Source organism: Schistocerca cancellata, chromosome 5, assembly GCF_023864275.1.
Source record: "Schistocerca cancellata isolate TAMUIC-IGC-003103 chromosome 5, iqSchCanc2.1, whole genome shotgun sequence".
In the NCBI taxonomy this organism is placed as follows: domain Eukaryota; kingdom Metazoa; phylum Arthropoda; class Insecta; order Orthoptera; family Acrididae; genus Schistocerca; species Schistocerca cancellata.
This window is the reverse complement of record NC_064630.1, coordinates 66,533,448-66,551,425: the sequence shown is the minus strand read 5'-3', so window position 1 is coordinate 66,551,425 and position 17,978 is coordinate 66,533,448. Positions and strand designations below refer to the sequence as shown.

Here is a 17,978-nt window from a genome sequence, read left to right as displayed (position 1 = left end):
TATCAAGGCTCATTCTGTAGACTAATGACACCATGAGCTGACTTCTCAAAAGTCTTAATATTTTCTAATGATTAATCCTTTGACTGGAGCTGACTGCTACATCAGCCCGAGCGCAAATGTATCAGAAATGTATGTTTTTATAGTGTCCTCCTTTCTCATGGCTAGAGTGAAAAAGTTAAAACTGAGTGAATATTGGTTGACAGATCCTTTGCTGGAAACATAAATTTTTCCAAAGTAATCTCCAGAGACAGATATTTTTTGCTGCTGAATTTAGAGCATTTCCACAATACTTTGTCCATAAATGGGGATTACTCATCGAAAATTTGGCGTACTGAAAAACATTTTCAGAAAATGTTCAAGGAAACTTTCTATCACTATGAGAAACTCTATATAGATGAATCTCTGGTGCTTTTCAAAGCCCATCTCAAAGCAATATTTTCCAGTAAAGAGAAACAGGATTGGAATTAACTTTTTATCATTTATGTTGGCACACAGACATGATAATCATGGTAAAGGAGTGTCTGAAAACACAGTAGCCACATTACTCTAACCTTACTTGGAGAAAGGGCGTACAATGTTTGTCAACAACTGGTATACCAGCCCAGATCTATTTTGTTGGCAGTATGATAGAGTGACAAACACATGTGGTACAGTTAAGTGAACAGGGAAGGAAACGCCAGTAATGGAGGATAAACTGAAGAAAGGAGAAATAATTTTCCAGTCCAAGCTAATTGCTCTTAGGTGGCAGAGTAAGAAGGAAGTTTGGATGCTATCAACATACCACAAAGTTGAAATGCATTTGACTTCAAAAAGAGATCGGAAGATTGGTGACCTGCAAATGAAACCGAGTGTGGTAATATGCTACAATAACTCAGTGACACAAGTCAACTGAAATGACATGCTAATAAGAACAGTGGAAAGTACATGGAAGTCATCTAAGTAGTACAAGAAATTGTTTTCCCATATTTTGGGCATGGCAATTTTCAATGCCTTTTGCTGAAACTGTAAATATGGGACGAAAATGAAGTACAAAAAGTTTCATCTCAATGTAATTAGACAAAGTTTTGCAACTTTTTACACTGATCACAACAGAGCAGGTTGTCATAAATGTCAAGAGTACCCTACAAGACTAAACATGTCAGCACATTTACCAGAACAGTGGGAAAAGTACATGTATAGTCTGTCCTCGAAATAGTGTTAGGAAACAAACTAAGTTGTGCTGTAAGGAATGAGCTTATCCACGCTTCAGAACTCATCACACACAATTTCAGCAATAAAAAACGGTTAAACCTTATTTTGTGAGAATGTAGAAGTATATCACTATTGTAAACGTCTTTATTTGTACGTACATTATAATAAAAATGCACCTCACACGAAAATGAAGTGTAAATTTTGTAAATAAATACCCCAATTCTTCCAGAGTCAGTCCAAAGACCAGAACAAAATAGAAAGGTGAAAAACAGTGAGCATGTTGGAAGCACTGCGTGTGGCGAGCACGCCAGATGCATTCAGCACCCAGCATATCGCGAGCAGTGTGACAATGCAGCACACAAGGTGCAGCTGCCAGTGTTATGCATAGCAGTCGAAGGGTTAATGTATCAGCTACCAAAACATTGAAAACTTCCAGAATTCAAAGATTCATGGGCTAGTCTTCATTGACTATAATGCAATACTGGAAAGTGTAGGGTGGAATACAAATAACAGGAGAAGTAAAGACAACCGCTCATCATATAAATGAGGTATTGAGCTGTGAACAGGCTGAAAACATAGCTAAACTATACAATAATGCATGTTTGAGAGCTGTTGTGTAGAAGTACTGAATTTACTAGTAAATGTTATAGTAAGAATATAAAAAATCCCAGGGATGTCAAGAACAGAACTATTCTTATATAAGTTTCAAATTATGCAACAAGGTCTTTGTAGAGAAAAAAAGGAAAAAAATTCTAATAGCTGCTAATTTTAATATTGATGTCACATGTGACATTAGCTATGCATAAGATTCACTGATCTGGTGAAGAAACATGGTTTAAAACTGAATTTCTTTGACTCTACTGGAGAAAGTAGCCAATCAGCAAACTCCATTGACTATGTTTCAGCTAATTATGTAGTGGAAAATGTGTGCAATTTGGTCTAGATTTAGGGTTTTCAGATCATTGTGCATTGTTCATTGAGGTACCAGACAGACAGGACTATGCAAATGTTGAAAACCCATATGAGAAGGAATTTCACCAAAGAAAACTTGCTAATATTTAGTAATATGCTAAAAGAAAAAAAAAAATTGCCTTTTAATCATCATAATTCAAGTGATGAAAACTTTGAAAAAATTCCTAAGTTATGTCCTTGGCGTCTTAAATGAAACATTTCCACCTAGTATCTGCAGCAATAATGTGAAAATAAATTAATGTGGATTTCCCAGGCCATAAAAATTTCCATGTAAGGTAATTAGCTGCCAGAGATGGCTGTCAAGTGTGTATATGGTGCTACTGCTTATGTGAATGAATGTGTGTTTCTCTTTCTTTTCTGATAAAAGCTGCAGCCAAAAGATAATGTGTGTCTTTCAATTATGCTTGTCTACAACTTAATGAGTCACCTCTATGGTAAGCAGCAATCTATCTTTTCCTTACATTGTGATATTCCAACCTGAACGTTCCATTGTTTGATTATAATTTTCACAGCATAGTTATACTACCTCCCCTAGAAAAAAATCAAGGCTGGCAGATAATAATATAAAACCAAATTGCAAAATTATTTACAGAATGTCTGTGTAAAACATTTCATCAAAACTGGAGTGATGGTGTAAAACATACAGACAAGAAATAAGTAAAACCTATCAGATAACTTTTTATAAAGTTCAAGAAATTTACTAAAATCATAACTGGCTATATGAAAAATAAATTTTGATCAAGCATGTCTTATCAGCATGTCCTTTGCAAATGAGATATACTGACAGTTGCCTTGAGAAATTTAGTGAAACTGTATAAATCTAAATCTGGTTGACAGAGTGATTATTTTAACCCCTGACCTGCTATATACAAGTCCTCACTGCAACACCTTACTTGTTTCAAACACAGGAATAAGTTGGATTTAGCAGTGGATATAGCATACTGGGCCATTTGCAAGCCATGAATGAAACTAGACAGAGTTCAAAAAATATATACCAGCATCCAATATTCTTACAGAGTACATGCTGGTCAAAACTAGGGAAAAAGTCCTAAGAACATGTTGCCACCAGCTGTGCTGCATACAGAGTGGTGGATGGGGTATGTATTGCTGGCTGTCATGCTGCAGATCATCAGTTCAAACCTGACCAATAGCAATTATCTGTTATTTAGTATTAATAACTTCTGGAAGATTCTCAAAATTTCTTGTTTGTAATGTCTGTATATTCTGGAATATTTGATGTTTGTATAAATAGCAGCACTGTCTACTTAGAAGTTCAGTTCTGCTCTGATTATATGTTGGTGTTCATAATAGCATTTTTTCATAGGTAGCTGTAATTCTTCATTGCTGATCCTGCTTTCAGATTTGTACTTGATTCTGGTTACATGTGATGGTTTCACATAGATGCTGGGGTAGCCTTTGAACATCTACATTATTGTGGCTCCAACTAGGAAATATAAATGTCATTGCCTACCAGTATAGGATTTGGAATACAAGCAGTTCCCTAGATCCATATAATCAGAAGATGGATGAATTCCGAAACAGCAACAAGGCAGCTGACACATCAGTGTTTTCCGGAGACACTGGACAGGACCTGACAAAACAGCTGAAAGTATTCAACTGAGTCACCAAATGCAACAGTTTACTTGAATGGCACAGTCAAACGACAAAGATAAGCTTGACAGACAGAGCATATTCCAGGCTGAACTGAAGGTAACATTTACTGACAATCAGAAACAAGTCTGCTTAGCATGATGACAGTTGAAAAACAGAGCCTGATGTCATGGGGAAATGACATGGTCCTACATGTAGAATGGTTTGCTCTTACACTGTATTGTGAATTCAGACAATAAAATCTCACATTTGATGAAAGGAGTCACAGAAGACGATGTACCAAGCTCTTTTGGTAAAGATGTAACAACAACCAAGGACTTTATTAAGTAGTGTCAGTGCACCAAGAAAAAGCAAAGAAAAAAAGACTTGGATGAAAAAAGTGCACCTGACTGGTAGTGGAACGCCAGTACCACCTTACCTCTCTCATACACCAGGTAGTAAGACACAGCAGTGTCAGACTAAGTAAGCAGCAGATAGCAGCCATGAATGTCGACCCCATATGTCAGGACATAATAGAGGATGTTGAAGAACAGGTGTATAGATCTTTAGCCCCAAACTCCAACACCAGTTGAAAGCTCTGTGAAAAATGGACTTTTCCAACTCAAAACTATGCTGCGGCTGTCAGACAACAACTCAGCACCCGACCAATGCAAATACAGCCAAATCCTCAGCCAAGTACAATGCCCCGCAGAAGAACAGATATCTGGATGCCATACAACAACATGCCTGTATACTTCCACAGTGGATTCCCTGAACAAATTATTCCCTATTGCAGAGAAATAAGACAATTTATCAGCAGCTTTTACACCTCCAGACACCAACTATCATAACAGTTCAATCCATGCCAGTCAACAGAAGAGAATTATAATCAACCTGTGGAACAAGGTGAATACCATAACCCGAATGACATGTTGTAACCATTCCCCATCACTGTACACAATACCAGCCACTCACCTAGCAACTCAATTCAGAAAAACTAAGTGAGGCAACCATCCATGGAGGTGATGCAGCCACAGATGAAAATCCTCTATGGATGAGTCACCAAGGTGTCAGGAAATCTTGCTAATGTTTTCATTGACAGCCAACACATCTGGGTGTTAGCTGACTCAGAGGTTTCGTTTTATGTAATGTCAAAAGCTTATTATCACCAGTTAAAGAAGACTATATTGTGTGATACAAAAGTGGGTATGCTGAAAGTTGCAGTTGGGTAATATATCCAGCCAACAGAAACATCTATTGTAAGAATAAATATCAGTACAGAACACAGTGCATTGAAGTTGTTGTTTTATCAGAATGAAATCTTAATGTTACTGTTGGATGGGATTCCTGGTAGGCATCACAAACTGTCATAGACTGTGGAGTATTAAAAGTTCCATACTGAAGAGGTTATTGCAACGAGCACACACAAAAAAATATCGTTCTGGGTGGTTGTTCACTGTTGAAGACACTGCTATCCCTCTCTCATCAACAAGATGGGATCCAGTCATCAACTGAGATGCTCAGTTAAATGGTGCGGATGACAGAAAGCTACTAGGGCTCACTAAGGAAATCTACATGCCAGCAACAACCATAAGCATTGTGCATGGTCAGGGGTGACTTTGGATTACTAATTGTGACGAGCAGCTACAGATAATCCCTAAAAGTACACATGTAGGAACAGCAAGACTAGTCCAGGAAGGGCATCTTAAGGCCACTGATGAAAAATCATGCTCCATGACCACTACAGACAACACAGGAAGGAAGCTACTGTTGAACTGACAATAGCATCTGGCCTGACTGAGGAACAATGTTGATGTTAACTATTCTGCATCAGTTTTTGGATTTTTTTCAAATCTAGAGAGGAGAAATGACAGATCAAGCAGTCCATAGTGAAACACCATATAAAACCTAGCGATCATCTGCAAGTTAGTCAGTGCTCATGCAGGGAATGTCAGCAAATGATGCATCACCTATGGCAAAATGGAGAAGATGCTGCAAGATGACGCCACTGAACATTCAGAAAGTCAGATGGTTCAAATGGCTCTGAGCACTATGCAACTTAACTTCTGAGGTCATCAGTTGCTAGAACTTAGAACTAATTAAACCTAACTAACCTAAGGACATCACACACATCCATGCCTGAGGCAGGATTCGAACCTGCGACCGTAGCGGTCACACGGTTCCAGACTGAAGCGCCTAGAACCGCACGGCCACACCAGCCAACTTCAGAAAGTCCTTGGTCCTCTCATGTAGTCCTCAAGAAGAAGAATGGCACATGGTGTTTCTGTTTCATCTACCCATGATGGAACAACTCATGAAAAAGGTATTAACCCCCTACAACTCACTGATGATAATCTATATTTCTTGAAAAACGGCAAAGTGTTTCTCAACTGTGGAGATCCAGAAAGGCTACAGACAAATAGATGTTGATGAAGCTGACCAGGAAATGACTGCTTTCATAAATCCTGATGGCCTTATGAGTTCAGAGTTATTCTTTTTGGACTACATAATGCTGCAGCCACCTTCAAGTGTGTAGTGGATAACCTGCATCGACACCTTAAATGGATGAATTGTCTTCATTATCTGGCTGACACTGTCATTTGACAGATTGTAGGCCTCTGCCTGAATCCAAAAAAAGACTGTTGACCAAGAACTAAAAATCACAAGGCACCTAGTGAATCATGTAGAATGTCTGTCCGAAACCAGAGAAAAGTAAGAGCAGTCACAGATTTCCTGACTCCTTGGTACAGTCATGACGTAAGAAGTTTTCTCACAATGTACTCATACTACCAACAATTCATTCCACCTGCAACAGCACCATTCCACCAAACTGGAATCTATGTCTTGCAGAGGTGCTGAAAGTCAACAAACAGGAATCAACTGATAATAGTTGCACTCACTACCTAGCCCTCTGTCACAAAAGCTGTGCTGACTACCAAAGCTCCATAATATATGAGGGTCTGTGTATAAGACATTATTCTGAAGCACAGTGCACCCTGTAAGATGACATCTGGTTGTGAAAAGATTTCCAGCTGAAATCAGATGTAATTTCACATTGCAATACCTGATATCAGTCACAGGATGACAAATGTCTCCCACCTACAGACAAATGGTCTCACAGAACTACTTAGAAAGACAAAGGCAGATACGCTTTCATTGTACATAAATGTATAACAGAGAGATTCAGATATAATACTGCTCATCATGACATTTGTACACAGAACAGCAAAGCAAGACACTACATGTTTTACACCATTTTTTCTGCTTCACATTAGTGAGGCTGGGTTGACAATGGGTACACTGCTGCTCTTACAACTGGATAGTAGTCAGGATGACTACATGAAAGACCTCATGAGCAGGACCAAAGAAGCAAGAGAGCTGGCTTCCATTACAGTTCCTGTACGTATAGAATAGAGACTGAATGCACTATAATGGAAACACTGACCACTGACGCACAGCCTAGAAGCCTGGTATAGAATGTTACATTTGTGGAGAAAATTGTTTTATCATAAAATGGTCACATCATATCATTCACTGCTTGTTGCACAGCACAAATTCAAGGAGTACAACTGTTCATCATTATGACAAAAGTACAGAGACCTTCTCCATGTCCTCACTATGAGGCCCTATTACAGACTGAGAATGAGGCAGAAACTGAAAGTCTGCTCAGTGAACTTGAAGCTTCAACAGGAGGGGACTACCTTCAATGCTCACCATAGTGAAGAAGAAGTTACAACATGACCCAAACATGAGGTCCTCCATTGCTGCTGTACAGAGGACCACTAACAAGACTGAGCTCTAGGATTCTGTAGTTGGCTCTCATGTGAACTTCTGAAACAGTGAGTTGTTGTTTCTTCAGGAGAGGGAACAATGCCATAAGCTGTGCTGCAAGCAGTGTGGCACAGTGAAAAGCACTGTTGCCTGCCTGGGATGCTGTGGGATGCCAGTTCAAATCTTACCACCAGCAATTATTTGTTATTTAATATTCATCATTTCTGGAAGGTTCTTGAAATTTCTTATCTTTGTAATGTTTCTATTTTCTGTAATATTCAGTGTTTCTATAAATGGAAGCACTCTCCATCCAGGAGTTCAGTTCTGCTGTGGGCATACATTTGTGTCTGTAACAAATGTGCTTTCTGTGCTATATGCAGTACTTCATTGACAACCCTGCTTTCAGATTTGGGCTTGATACTGGTTACAATGTGACAGTACTTGTAGGGACAAAGGCCACTTTACTTGTGTCAATAATAGTGATTACTCAGCTGTGTAGTCAGTCTTCCCCTAGACAATTACTGTTCATTTCTTATTGGTTGAATTTTATCCTGGACTTAGTATTCTGACAGTGATGCTGTTGTCAGGCATAGTACTTATATCTGTTGCCTACATCAACCTTTCTACACATATCATTTTGAGGTTTTGTTGGCAGCAGAATAAAATTACTGATCCTATAGCATGTGAACAATGTAAACAACAAAAATTAGTCCTATTATGTTATGCTGAAAATATCAGAGGTACTCTGCTATAGTTTAGACAATAATATTAATCAACATGCATCTGTCATATACATTAAATGATGTTCTAAATCCCAAATTCAATCTTAAAACATGAAAGCAGGTTGTTCCAGCTACTTAAAGACATTTATTCACAACAAGAACATGAGGTCATGGTACACCATCCTGACTTCACACTGGATATGGAGAACTGAGTGTTTTAAGGAGTAGAAGAAGATCCTGAAACAAGCATGGAAAGAATGGGAGCTACTGAAGCTACCAACAACACCCTCCCAATGTCAATTTTATACAATCAGTTACTTTATGATCACTTACAGAGTGTGTGATCTCTCAGCTACAAGACCACAATGCCATATTACACTTAAGCCACTGGATTCGAAAATGTTGCACTGAAGATACACATTTCAAAGTTTGTATTTGATTTAAATGTGATTCAGGGTTCACACATTATGGGATAATAAATTAACAATATAACCATGTATGGGCAGATGCAAATGCCTGAGCAATTATGGAAATATGGCATCAGTTCTGTATGCGCAAGAATTGTAGGCCACTGTATACTTTACTGGAAAAATTAACAAGAAGAGTTTACTACACATTTCTGTATCTACATTTACATCTACATAGATACTCTGCAAGCCACTGTAAGGTGCATGGTTCAGGATACCCCGTACCATTACTTGTCATTTCCACTCTTGTTCCACTCACAAATAGAGCAAGGGGAAAATGACTGTCTGTATGCATCCATATGAGCCCAAATTTCTCATATCTTATCTTTGTGGTCCTTATACACAATGTATGCTGACAGAAGCAGAACTGTTTGGCAGTCAGCTTCAAATACCGGTTCTCTAAATCTTCTTAATAGTGTTTCCTGAAAAGAATGTCACCTTCCCTCCAGAGATTCCCATTTGAGTTCTCAAAGCATCTCCATAACACTTACATTTTGTTCAAACCTACTGGTTACAAATCTAGCAGCCCTCTTGTGACATGCTTCAATGTCTTCGCTCAATCTGACCTGGTACGGATCCCCAACACTCAAGCAGAACTCAAGAATAGGCCGCACCAGCATCCTATATGTGATCTACTTTACAGGTGAACCACTCTTTCCTAAAATTCTTGCAATAAACCAAAGTTGACCATTTGTTTTCCCTACCACAGCTTTCACATGCTTGTTCCACTTCATATCACTTTGCAATATTATGCCCAGATATTTAAATGACTTGACTGTGTCAAGCTAGACACTAGTAATACAGTATCTGAACATTACAGGGTTGTTCTTCCTACTCATCTATATTGACTCACATATTTCCACATTTAGGACTAGCTGCCATTCATCTCACCAACTGGAAATTTTGTCTGAGTCATCTTGTATCTTCCTAAGTCATTCAAATTTGACACCTTACCATATGCCATGGCATCACCAGCAAACAACTGCAGACTGCTGCCCACCCTGTCTGCATATAGAGAACAACAATGGTCCTATCACACTTCCCTGGAGCAGTCCTGATGATACCCTTACCTCTGATGAACACTCGCTATCAGAGACAAAATACTGGGTTCTTTTACTTAAGAAGTCTTCGAGCCACTCACATATCTGTGAATTTATTTCATGTGCTCATACCTTTGTTAACAGCCTGCAATGAGGCACCATGTCAAATGCCTTCTGGAAATCTAGAAATACGGAATCTGCATTGGCCTTTATCCGTAGTCCTCAGTACATCAAGTGAGAAAAGGACTAGCTGAGTTTCACAAGAGTGATGCTTCCTAAAACCATGCTGATTTGTGCACATAAGTTGCTCAGCCTCAAGAAAGTTTATTATATTCAAACTGAGGATGTGTTCAAGGATTCCACAGCAAATAGAAGTTATAGATATTGGTCTGTAGTTTTGTGGGTCCATTCTTTTACCTTTTTTGTATACTGGAGTTACCTGCACTTTTTCCTGTCACTTGGGCCTTTGTGCTGGATGAGAGATTCATCATAAATGCAAGCTAAGTAAGGGACCAATGCCATAGAATACTCTTTGTAAAATTGAACTCGGATTCCATCTAGACCTGGTGATTTATTTGCTTTCAAATCTTTAAGTTGCTTCTATATGCCAGGTGAGCTTCTTTTATGCCTAGAATACGTGGAATATTTTGATGGGAGTCTGTCCGACGGTCAAATGATGGTATGCTTGTACACTTCTTCTGCATAAAGGATTTCTTGGCAGGTTTCATGACAGATCAGTCATTCTCCTCAAGAACATTACTGTTGGAAACAGAGAATGGACATGGCTTAAGTCCAACAGAGCACCACCTCATTTTCTATGCCTCGTATGACAGGTCCTAGGACAAACATTGAAAGAATGGTGGATTGGTCAAGGAGGTCCAGCAGTGTGGCATACTTGTTCAGCTGACCTTGATGCCTTACATTTCAATATACAGAGAAATTAAAAGTGTTGGTGTATTCTATAAACGCTGCATGCTACAGTAGCGCCTAAGATCATAGGACCAATATACCTCTTAGATTCTTGTATTACTGGCATTGTTTTTGTTTTCTTGACCAACTCACTCTTTCTCTGAATTAAATTTACAATTCTAAATGTTGACTACAATGCAGAAAACTTTGCATTTCACAATTCTTCTCAGGCGAGCTGGTGTATCTATGACTTTTCAGAAAGTCAAAATCCCAATGATTACTGGAGCACACTCTTTAGGTTAGGGTCATGTTAGAGACAAAGTGTGTTGGAAAAAAGTTTGCAGAAAAATAAAATTAATTTGTTTCATCAGAACATTAGAGGGTTGCAAAACATGATAGACGAGTTTCTTTTATACCTAGAAGATGTGGAAAATTCTAATGTGATACATGTCATACAGGTCCTCTGCCTCTCTGAACACCATGTAACCATGGGTATGGAGGAGTTAAATGTCAGGGATTACAGACTTGGCTCATTTTCATGTACAGTTAACATGGAAATAGGAGGAGTCACAACATATGTAAAAGTAGGACACTAAGTCAAAAATATTGAGACAAATAGTTTATGAGTTGATCATAATGTAGAAGCATGCATTTGTGAATTATTAGAGCAGAATACTTCTCTGATAATTGTAACAGTCTATAGATGCCCTGAAGGAAACTTCCATTCATTTATGAGAAATCTACCGTATTTACTCGAATCTAAGCCGCACTCGAATCTAAGCCGCACCTGAAAAATGAGACTCGAAATAAAGGAAAAAAAATTTCCCGAATCTAAGCCGCACCTGAAATTTGAGACTCGAAATTCAAGGAGAGAGAAAAGTTTTAGGCCGCACCTCCATATCGAAACAAAGTTGGTCCATTGTAATATGAGACACAATTTAGGTTGAATGAATGACGATACAGCTACAGTAGTTTGGTTCGAGTCGTAAGCTTAGCAGTTAAGCTTTACCAGGTAGCCATTGCTATGTGTCAGGCGCTCCGTCAGTATTTATACGGGTACCCTTCCTTTTTTACGTGCTTCGTCTGGTTTGAATCGATTGCTTATTTTGCTTTGATCTGATAAGTGCCGTTTTCTTTGTTATAGGTGTTTACGCCACTCTAAGCTGAAAATGCATTACTGTACTGTGTCATGCACTGTTTGTCGCATTCTGATAGTGCGTGTTAACGGCCTGTCGCCGCTCGCGGCATGGCTTGCTTTTGTGCGCGCTACCGCCGCTTACAATTGAAAAAAAAAGAGGAATCGTCTCATTAGCGAAACAATGGCAAGAGACTGCTATTTGTTGTTACTTACACAGCTGCTTTCTTTGATAATGATCAACAAGAACCAAATAATAGACTACGTATGATAGAACATGTTCTGAACGATAGTTAGGCGAAAAGTTTTCTCCGTTTGAAAATCTTTGCGGCCGCTTCCTTAGTACATTAAATTCTGCACAGAAATTAGTCATCTTAGATTTAAAAATCTAGTCAGTTGCCCTGCTTCATTTCTGACTGTATCACTATTAGGCATAAAAATAATACGAATATAAACATGACATATTCTTCCGCGTTTTCTGTTGTCCAGCTCTAGTTTCGTAGTTTATTAGGCAGACAGGATTTAAATGAGATAGCAGCAAACACGAAAGAATACATGGCAAAATGTTTATATTTGTATTATTCTTATGGTGAAGAGAATAGTGCATGTGATTCACATTTCATCAGGTTCCTATTAGCAACCATCTCTTCTCACAGGTGGGAAAAAATTCAGAACGTAGAGTTGGCCATATTGACAAACATCCCAAACAGTCTTGCCAGTCGTATTTTCATAGTACATTGAAATTCTGCTACATTCAAAGATGAACAATACGGAATTTGTATTTACTTCGTTGGATAATGTATGAGAATGGTCGAAACTCGGGACGGAGGAAAAAAGCTCGTCTTCCACCTTTTTAAAATTTATTTATTGACGCAGAGGTTTTGGCGCCAGTATTTATCTTTGTGTCTACAAAGCATGCCTGTGTAGCGCTACATATATTCGACGGCAGAAGTTAGTTGTGGCGACACCTACTAACATTTTTCAGAACTTCCGCTTACTTTGCACTCGATTATAAGCCGCAGGCGGTTTTTTGGATTACAAAAACAGAAAAAAAAGTGCGGCTTAGATTTGAGTAAATACGGTAGATGCGTTAATGAGCTACCTGTCAGACAGGAAGGAACAGTTAGCAGTTTGTGGAGATTTCAATGTAGATTTCTTAAAAGATGTTGTTGTTGTGGTCTTCAGTCCTGAGACTGGTTTGATGCACCTCTGAAAAAGCAACTAGAAGTATTATTTGATTGTCTGAATCTACTTTCAGTAATCAATTTTCCAACTCATGTATAGCAAAATAGTAGGACACTGACTGATGACCCTACTGCTAATGGAGTGTCTGACCATGATGCACAACTAGTAGAAATAAGTGGCACCCCACAACTCTGAGGCAGGTCCATACAAAGGAGTAAGACTTATTGATGAGAACAGGATACAATGTTTTGATGATGTGGTTGACAGAAAAGAAAAACAATTAAATTGAGGATAACTAAGGAATTAACATCTTACATAAGAGGAAGAAAGAAATGTAAAGGCCAGAGTAAATTGAGATCCAACATTACTAGCATACTTCAAAAATACTGTAATATTCTAAGGAATGTCTTTAAAATGTCCAGACGTATGTGTGTCCTGACAGAAATAAATAGTGCAGATAATAAGATTAAAACTGTATGGGCACTGCCAAATGGGAGTCTGGAATAGCCAGACAGTGTACAAGATTCCATAACAATGACTAAATGACAATGTTGTGACTGATAATCCACACGTTGCAAGTACTTTTAACAATCACTTTCTAAACATAGGAGAAGATATAGGATTATATGCTTCAGCTGAAGAAGCAACAGGATATACTGATATAAACTTTAAGCAATTAGAGGTAGTACCAACATCCTTCACTGAAATTAATACAATTATAAAAATTCCAGAAATCAAAAGCTCTTGTGGAGTTGATAGAATTTCAAATACAATTCTGAAAAGTTGTCCCAACTCAATAAGTAATACCCTTAGTGATATATTCCATGCACCACTGGCCCAGGGTATTTTTGCAGACATATTAAACAATGCATTTATTAAACTACTTCATAATAAAGGTGACAAGACAGACTTAAACAATTATCATCCCACTTCTCAAAAGTAGTCAGGCACTTAGGTGGAAACAATTTACTCAACATATCACAGTTTTGATTAGAGAAGGTTTGCTCAGTTGAGAATGTTGTTTATACATTCTTTCATCAAATAATACAAGCCTTAAATAACAATATATCACCAGCTGGTATTCTTTGTGATCTTTCCAAGGCATTTGACTGCATAGGTCATATACTCTCTAAGAAAAACTCAAGTTTTATGGAACTGATGGTTTTACATGCAACTGGTTTGAATCATACTTGACAAACATAATGGAGAAGATTGTGTTAAATAAGTTAGAAAATTTAGTGACAGGGAAAAAAAGATCACATAGGGAGTCCCACAGAGTTCCATTTTGGATCCACTCCTATTCTTATATATGTGAATGACCTCCCACCTAACATTCAACAACAAAATTTGATATTTTTTGCAGACAGTACTTGTATTATAATAAATTCCATTAAACAGAAAGCAAAAGAAGAGTTGGTAAATGATATTTTCCAAAAGTGGTTATTATGTGCTTCTCTGAAAAATGGACTCTCTCTCAATTAAAGAAACACATAAAACAAAACACTACATTCAGTTTTTTAGAGAGTCATACCAACAACAGATGTGATAGGAAGCCAGCCATGGCAAGACAAAATTCATGTGTGAGGGCCAAGGTTTCACCTGTCACTCAGCTTGGCTTGGTCCTCCTTGGAAGTACCTGGAAGAGTGTGACATTTGATTTTGCATTACGGTGCAGCATTTTGTGATCGGCATAATTCTCTGAGTTCAGTAAAATTGTTGTGTCAGCACTGTTTACTCTTTGCTATTTGTTTGTTGTATGAAGTCTTGGGTCCAGTGTTGGTTTGCATAAAATAGGTACTCTAGCAAGCTATCATCACAATCCTTTTAAATGAATGGGAATGATAGAAGAGAGGGATGATAATTCTCAATGGGTATTGTTTATTTGTTACAAAACAGCAGTACAATGCCATGCAGAAAGAATTTAAACTTTTCAGTGACAATGAAAGAGCAAAAAATTGCAATGATCTACAGATAGGGTTCATTGTTCTGTACAACAAGAAGCACTTTGTGCTAAATTTGCAGACATGGTGCACTTGAGAAAATTGGTGGTATGAAGAGTAAAATTTCTGAAGTCACAGCCATTACTCCACTCTCATTGCAATAGTTTTCAATGGAAATGAACAAAGAGGGTGGAGACTTCATATATTACAGGATGAAAATTGATCCTTTTTGCAGACAATACTTGTGTTATAATAAATTCCATTGAACAGAAAGCAACAGAATAGTTGGTAAATGATATTTTCCAAAAGTCAAGGGGTAGCCCAGGAAAGATTTTTCATTTGAACTCTTGTTTTTTTTTTTTTAATTTATGGAGGAAAAAGGAGTGCAGGAAAGAAAATTAGAGCATCTGGATTGGATTGAAGATCTCTTATTTTAAGTGAACTTAATGTTCACAATAAGACATTGCAAGCTAACTTCTTTTTGATTTTATGGGGACGCATTTCAAAAGAAAACGATATTGTAGGAGGGACACTTTCTGACAAATACAGTCCAGTTTCCTAGCTCACTGGCATTAAGGAAAGTGCAAGGTTTGAAGAACTCATTGTGGCCTTGGAAGGTTTACAACAATAGTTTTATAAAAGTTTTGAGGACACTGTCAGTCTTACATCTGTTGTCAAGCTGTTCTTAAGGCCATTTGCTGTTTCAGTTGAAAGTGCCTCTGTGTGTGTGTGTGTGTGTGTATGTGTGTGTGTGTGTGTGCAGATGTAACTGATTGACCTCCGAGGTAATTCCAGTTTTAATTACAAATATTTTTATGTTAAAACTGACCAGGACATCTACATTGCTATTCCCAGATAGATTTGCCAAGTCTCCATAATGAGGTTACAAAACTGCTACAATATTCTGATTGACATATTTGTATGAAAGACCTTTTTTGATTAACAAACTAAATAAGTCATGATTATGCAACAACTTGAGTGTCAAACTCTGTGAAATTGTCTGCATCTGTCCATATGCTGATAGTTTGCACCAGATAAAAATTATATTATGTCTTGAGTGCACCAAAACTAATTAATTAATACTGAAAACTTGTTTGTGATCTATGTTGTTGATAAAAGTGAAATATAAGACAAAGTGATATGCAGTACAATTGTACTGCCATTTGAATATGGCAAATTTGCTATTTTCCCCTCTTCCCCCTCCTCATGCTCAGAGAGCATGCTGTGACAGTGGGGAAAATGTGAAGCAAGGCTGAGCACTCTGGCACTCAGGCCCAGCCTTGGTCAGCAAGATGGAATCTCGGCTCCTGCTGATGTAGCAAATGAACAGGAGTCAGTATGTAAGATAGAATGCACCAAATTTTTGAGCATACATGTTGATGTACACACAAGTTGATGCAAGTTGAATTGGAAGAAGCATATTCTGAACTTCTCAAAAATTTTAAGTTCAGCTGCTTTTGCTCTTTGTGTAGCTGCTGATATATTTTGCACATTTCCAATCAATATTGTTGTATGGAATAATTTTCTGAGACACCTCATCACTGGGAAGGAAAGTATTCATTGCACAAAAGTAAGCAATAAGCATGTAGATACCTCTTCAAAGAGCAAGGGATTTTAACTGCACCATCACAATAAATATAATCATTTATGAAATTCATCAGAAATAATTCATCACAATTTGAGAAGAACAGTGACATACATACCCACAACACTAGATGAAAAATGACCTTTATTACGAACTGTTAAAGCTTTTAGTGGCTCAAAGAGAAGTTACATATGCTGCAACAAAATTTTTTTTATCATTTACCCAACAACATAAAATTTCTGACAGTTAGTGAAGCAAGTTTTAAATTTGTTTTCAAATCATTACTCATGAACAACTTATACTATTCTACTGACAAATTTCTACATAAAAACTATAAATCCTGTAAATTGATCCATTCCACATTATTTCAACAAAAGACTCGTTCATATGATCTATGAAACATGTAACTAACTTACTAAGTAGTAACTAACTAACTCAAGCAAGTATGAATCTAAATTTTTCACTTCAGCCACAGCTCTCCAACTGCAGTAGAATGTAAAATATGTGAACTCAAAAAGTCCACAAACTCATTCTTTCTTTCTTTTTTTTTTTTTTTTTTTTTTTTTTTCGAAAAAAATTTTTGCCATTAAAACAATCACATTCAGATTTTAAGATAATTCATGTTAGTTAAATTACCTGTGTCTCCTCCAGAACTTTGGTTATAGCTTTAACAATATCTGGGGGCTTCTCACCTCTCAGTTTTGCCAATCGTTCTCTTTTAATTCTGGTGAGCATTTCTGAAATGAAATATAAAAATGTATAGCAAATTAGTGACGAACTAGCTAAATTTTTTAAACAGACTGACTGAGTAAATACTAGCCATGCAGCTGACTGAAAGTCTCTGTTTACTTCATTAAATGTAGTACCTATTGATACTTTTCATTAATTTTTGGAGCAAAAAATAGTTAAAGCCAAGGACTACAGAATTTTAATATAGGGTAAATATAGACAGTAGAAACTTCAGAAAATGTAAATGAGGTTCATGTAGGAATTAGGTATGTGGTGACTATCAACCACAAGAACATTAAATCTGTCATTTGACTTACATTCTCTTTGACCACTGTTCCTTGTGTCACTTCTGTTCATGGGTTTTCACATGTTCGTTCATCGTGTTATTGTCTTGAGTGAATAAAAGTATTTTAGGGTTAATGGATTGTTGGTGGTTTCTGACTCCCACATCACTTGACTAAGAGACTGAATTTGCAACGTTGATTACCCCAGACTGGTTTCATCTCTTGGCTTGTTATTTCAGTGACTGTTTACTGTGAAGTGCTGCACATTATGAATAATGAGCCTACCTACCATTCAACTTGTTGCATCTGGTGCTCTCCTACCACAGTCCTCCTTTGGACTGTGAAGCTCAAGTGTTTTACCCTCTACAAGTTGCTGTTAAAATGGCAACACAACTGAGCTCTCTAACCTATTTGAGCTCACAACGGCACAAACCCAGTGCTATGTCTTCGCTGCTTAT

General features: G+C 37.6%; 1 protein-coding gene across 1 annotated transcript in view; it reads right to left on the bottom strand.

Moving 5' to 3' along the window:
- Positions 1–17,593, bottom strand: part of LOC126188366 (uncharacterized) — a 171,026-nt gene extending 153,433 nt beyond the window's left edge. The window contains exons 1-2 of the mRNA XM_049929964.1: positions 17,554–17,593; positions 17,144–17,373 (exon numbers count right to left, since the gene is read on the bottom strand). Coding sequence (XP_049785921.1) covers positions 17,144–17,373; positions 17,554–17,593 — 270 coding nt within the window. The remainder of the gene's footprint in view (positions 1–17,143; positions 17,374–17,553) is intronic.
- Positions 17,594–17,978: the final 385 nt, after the last annotated feature.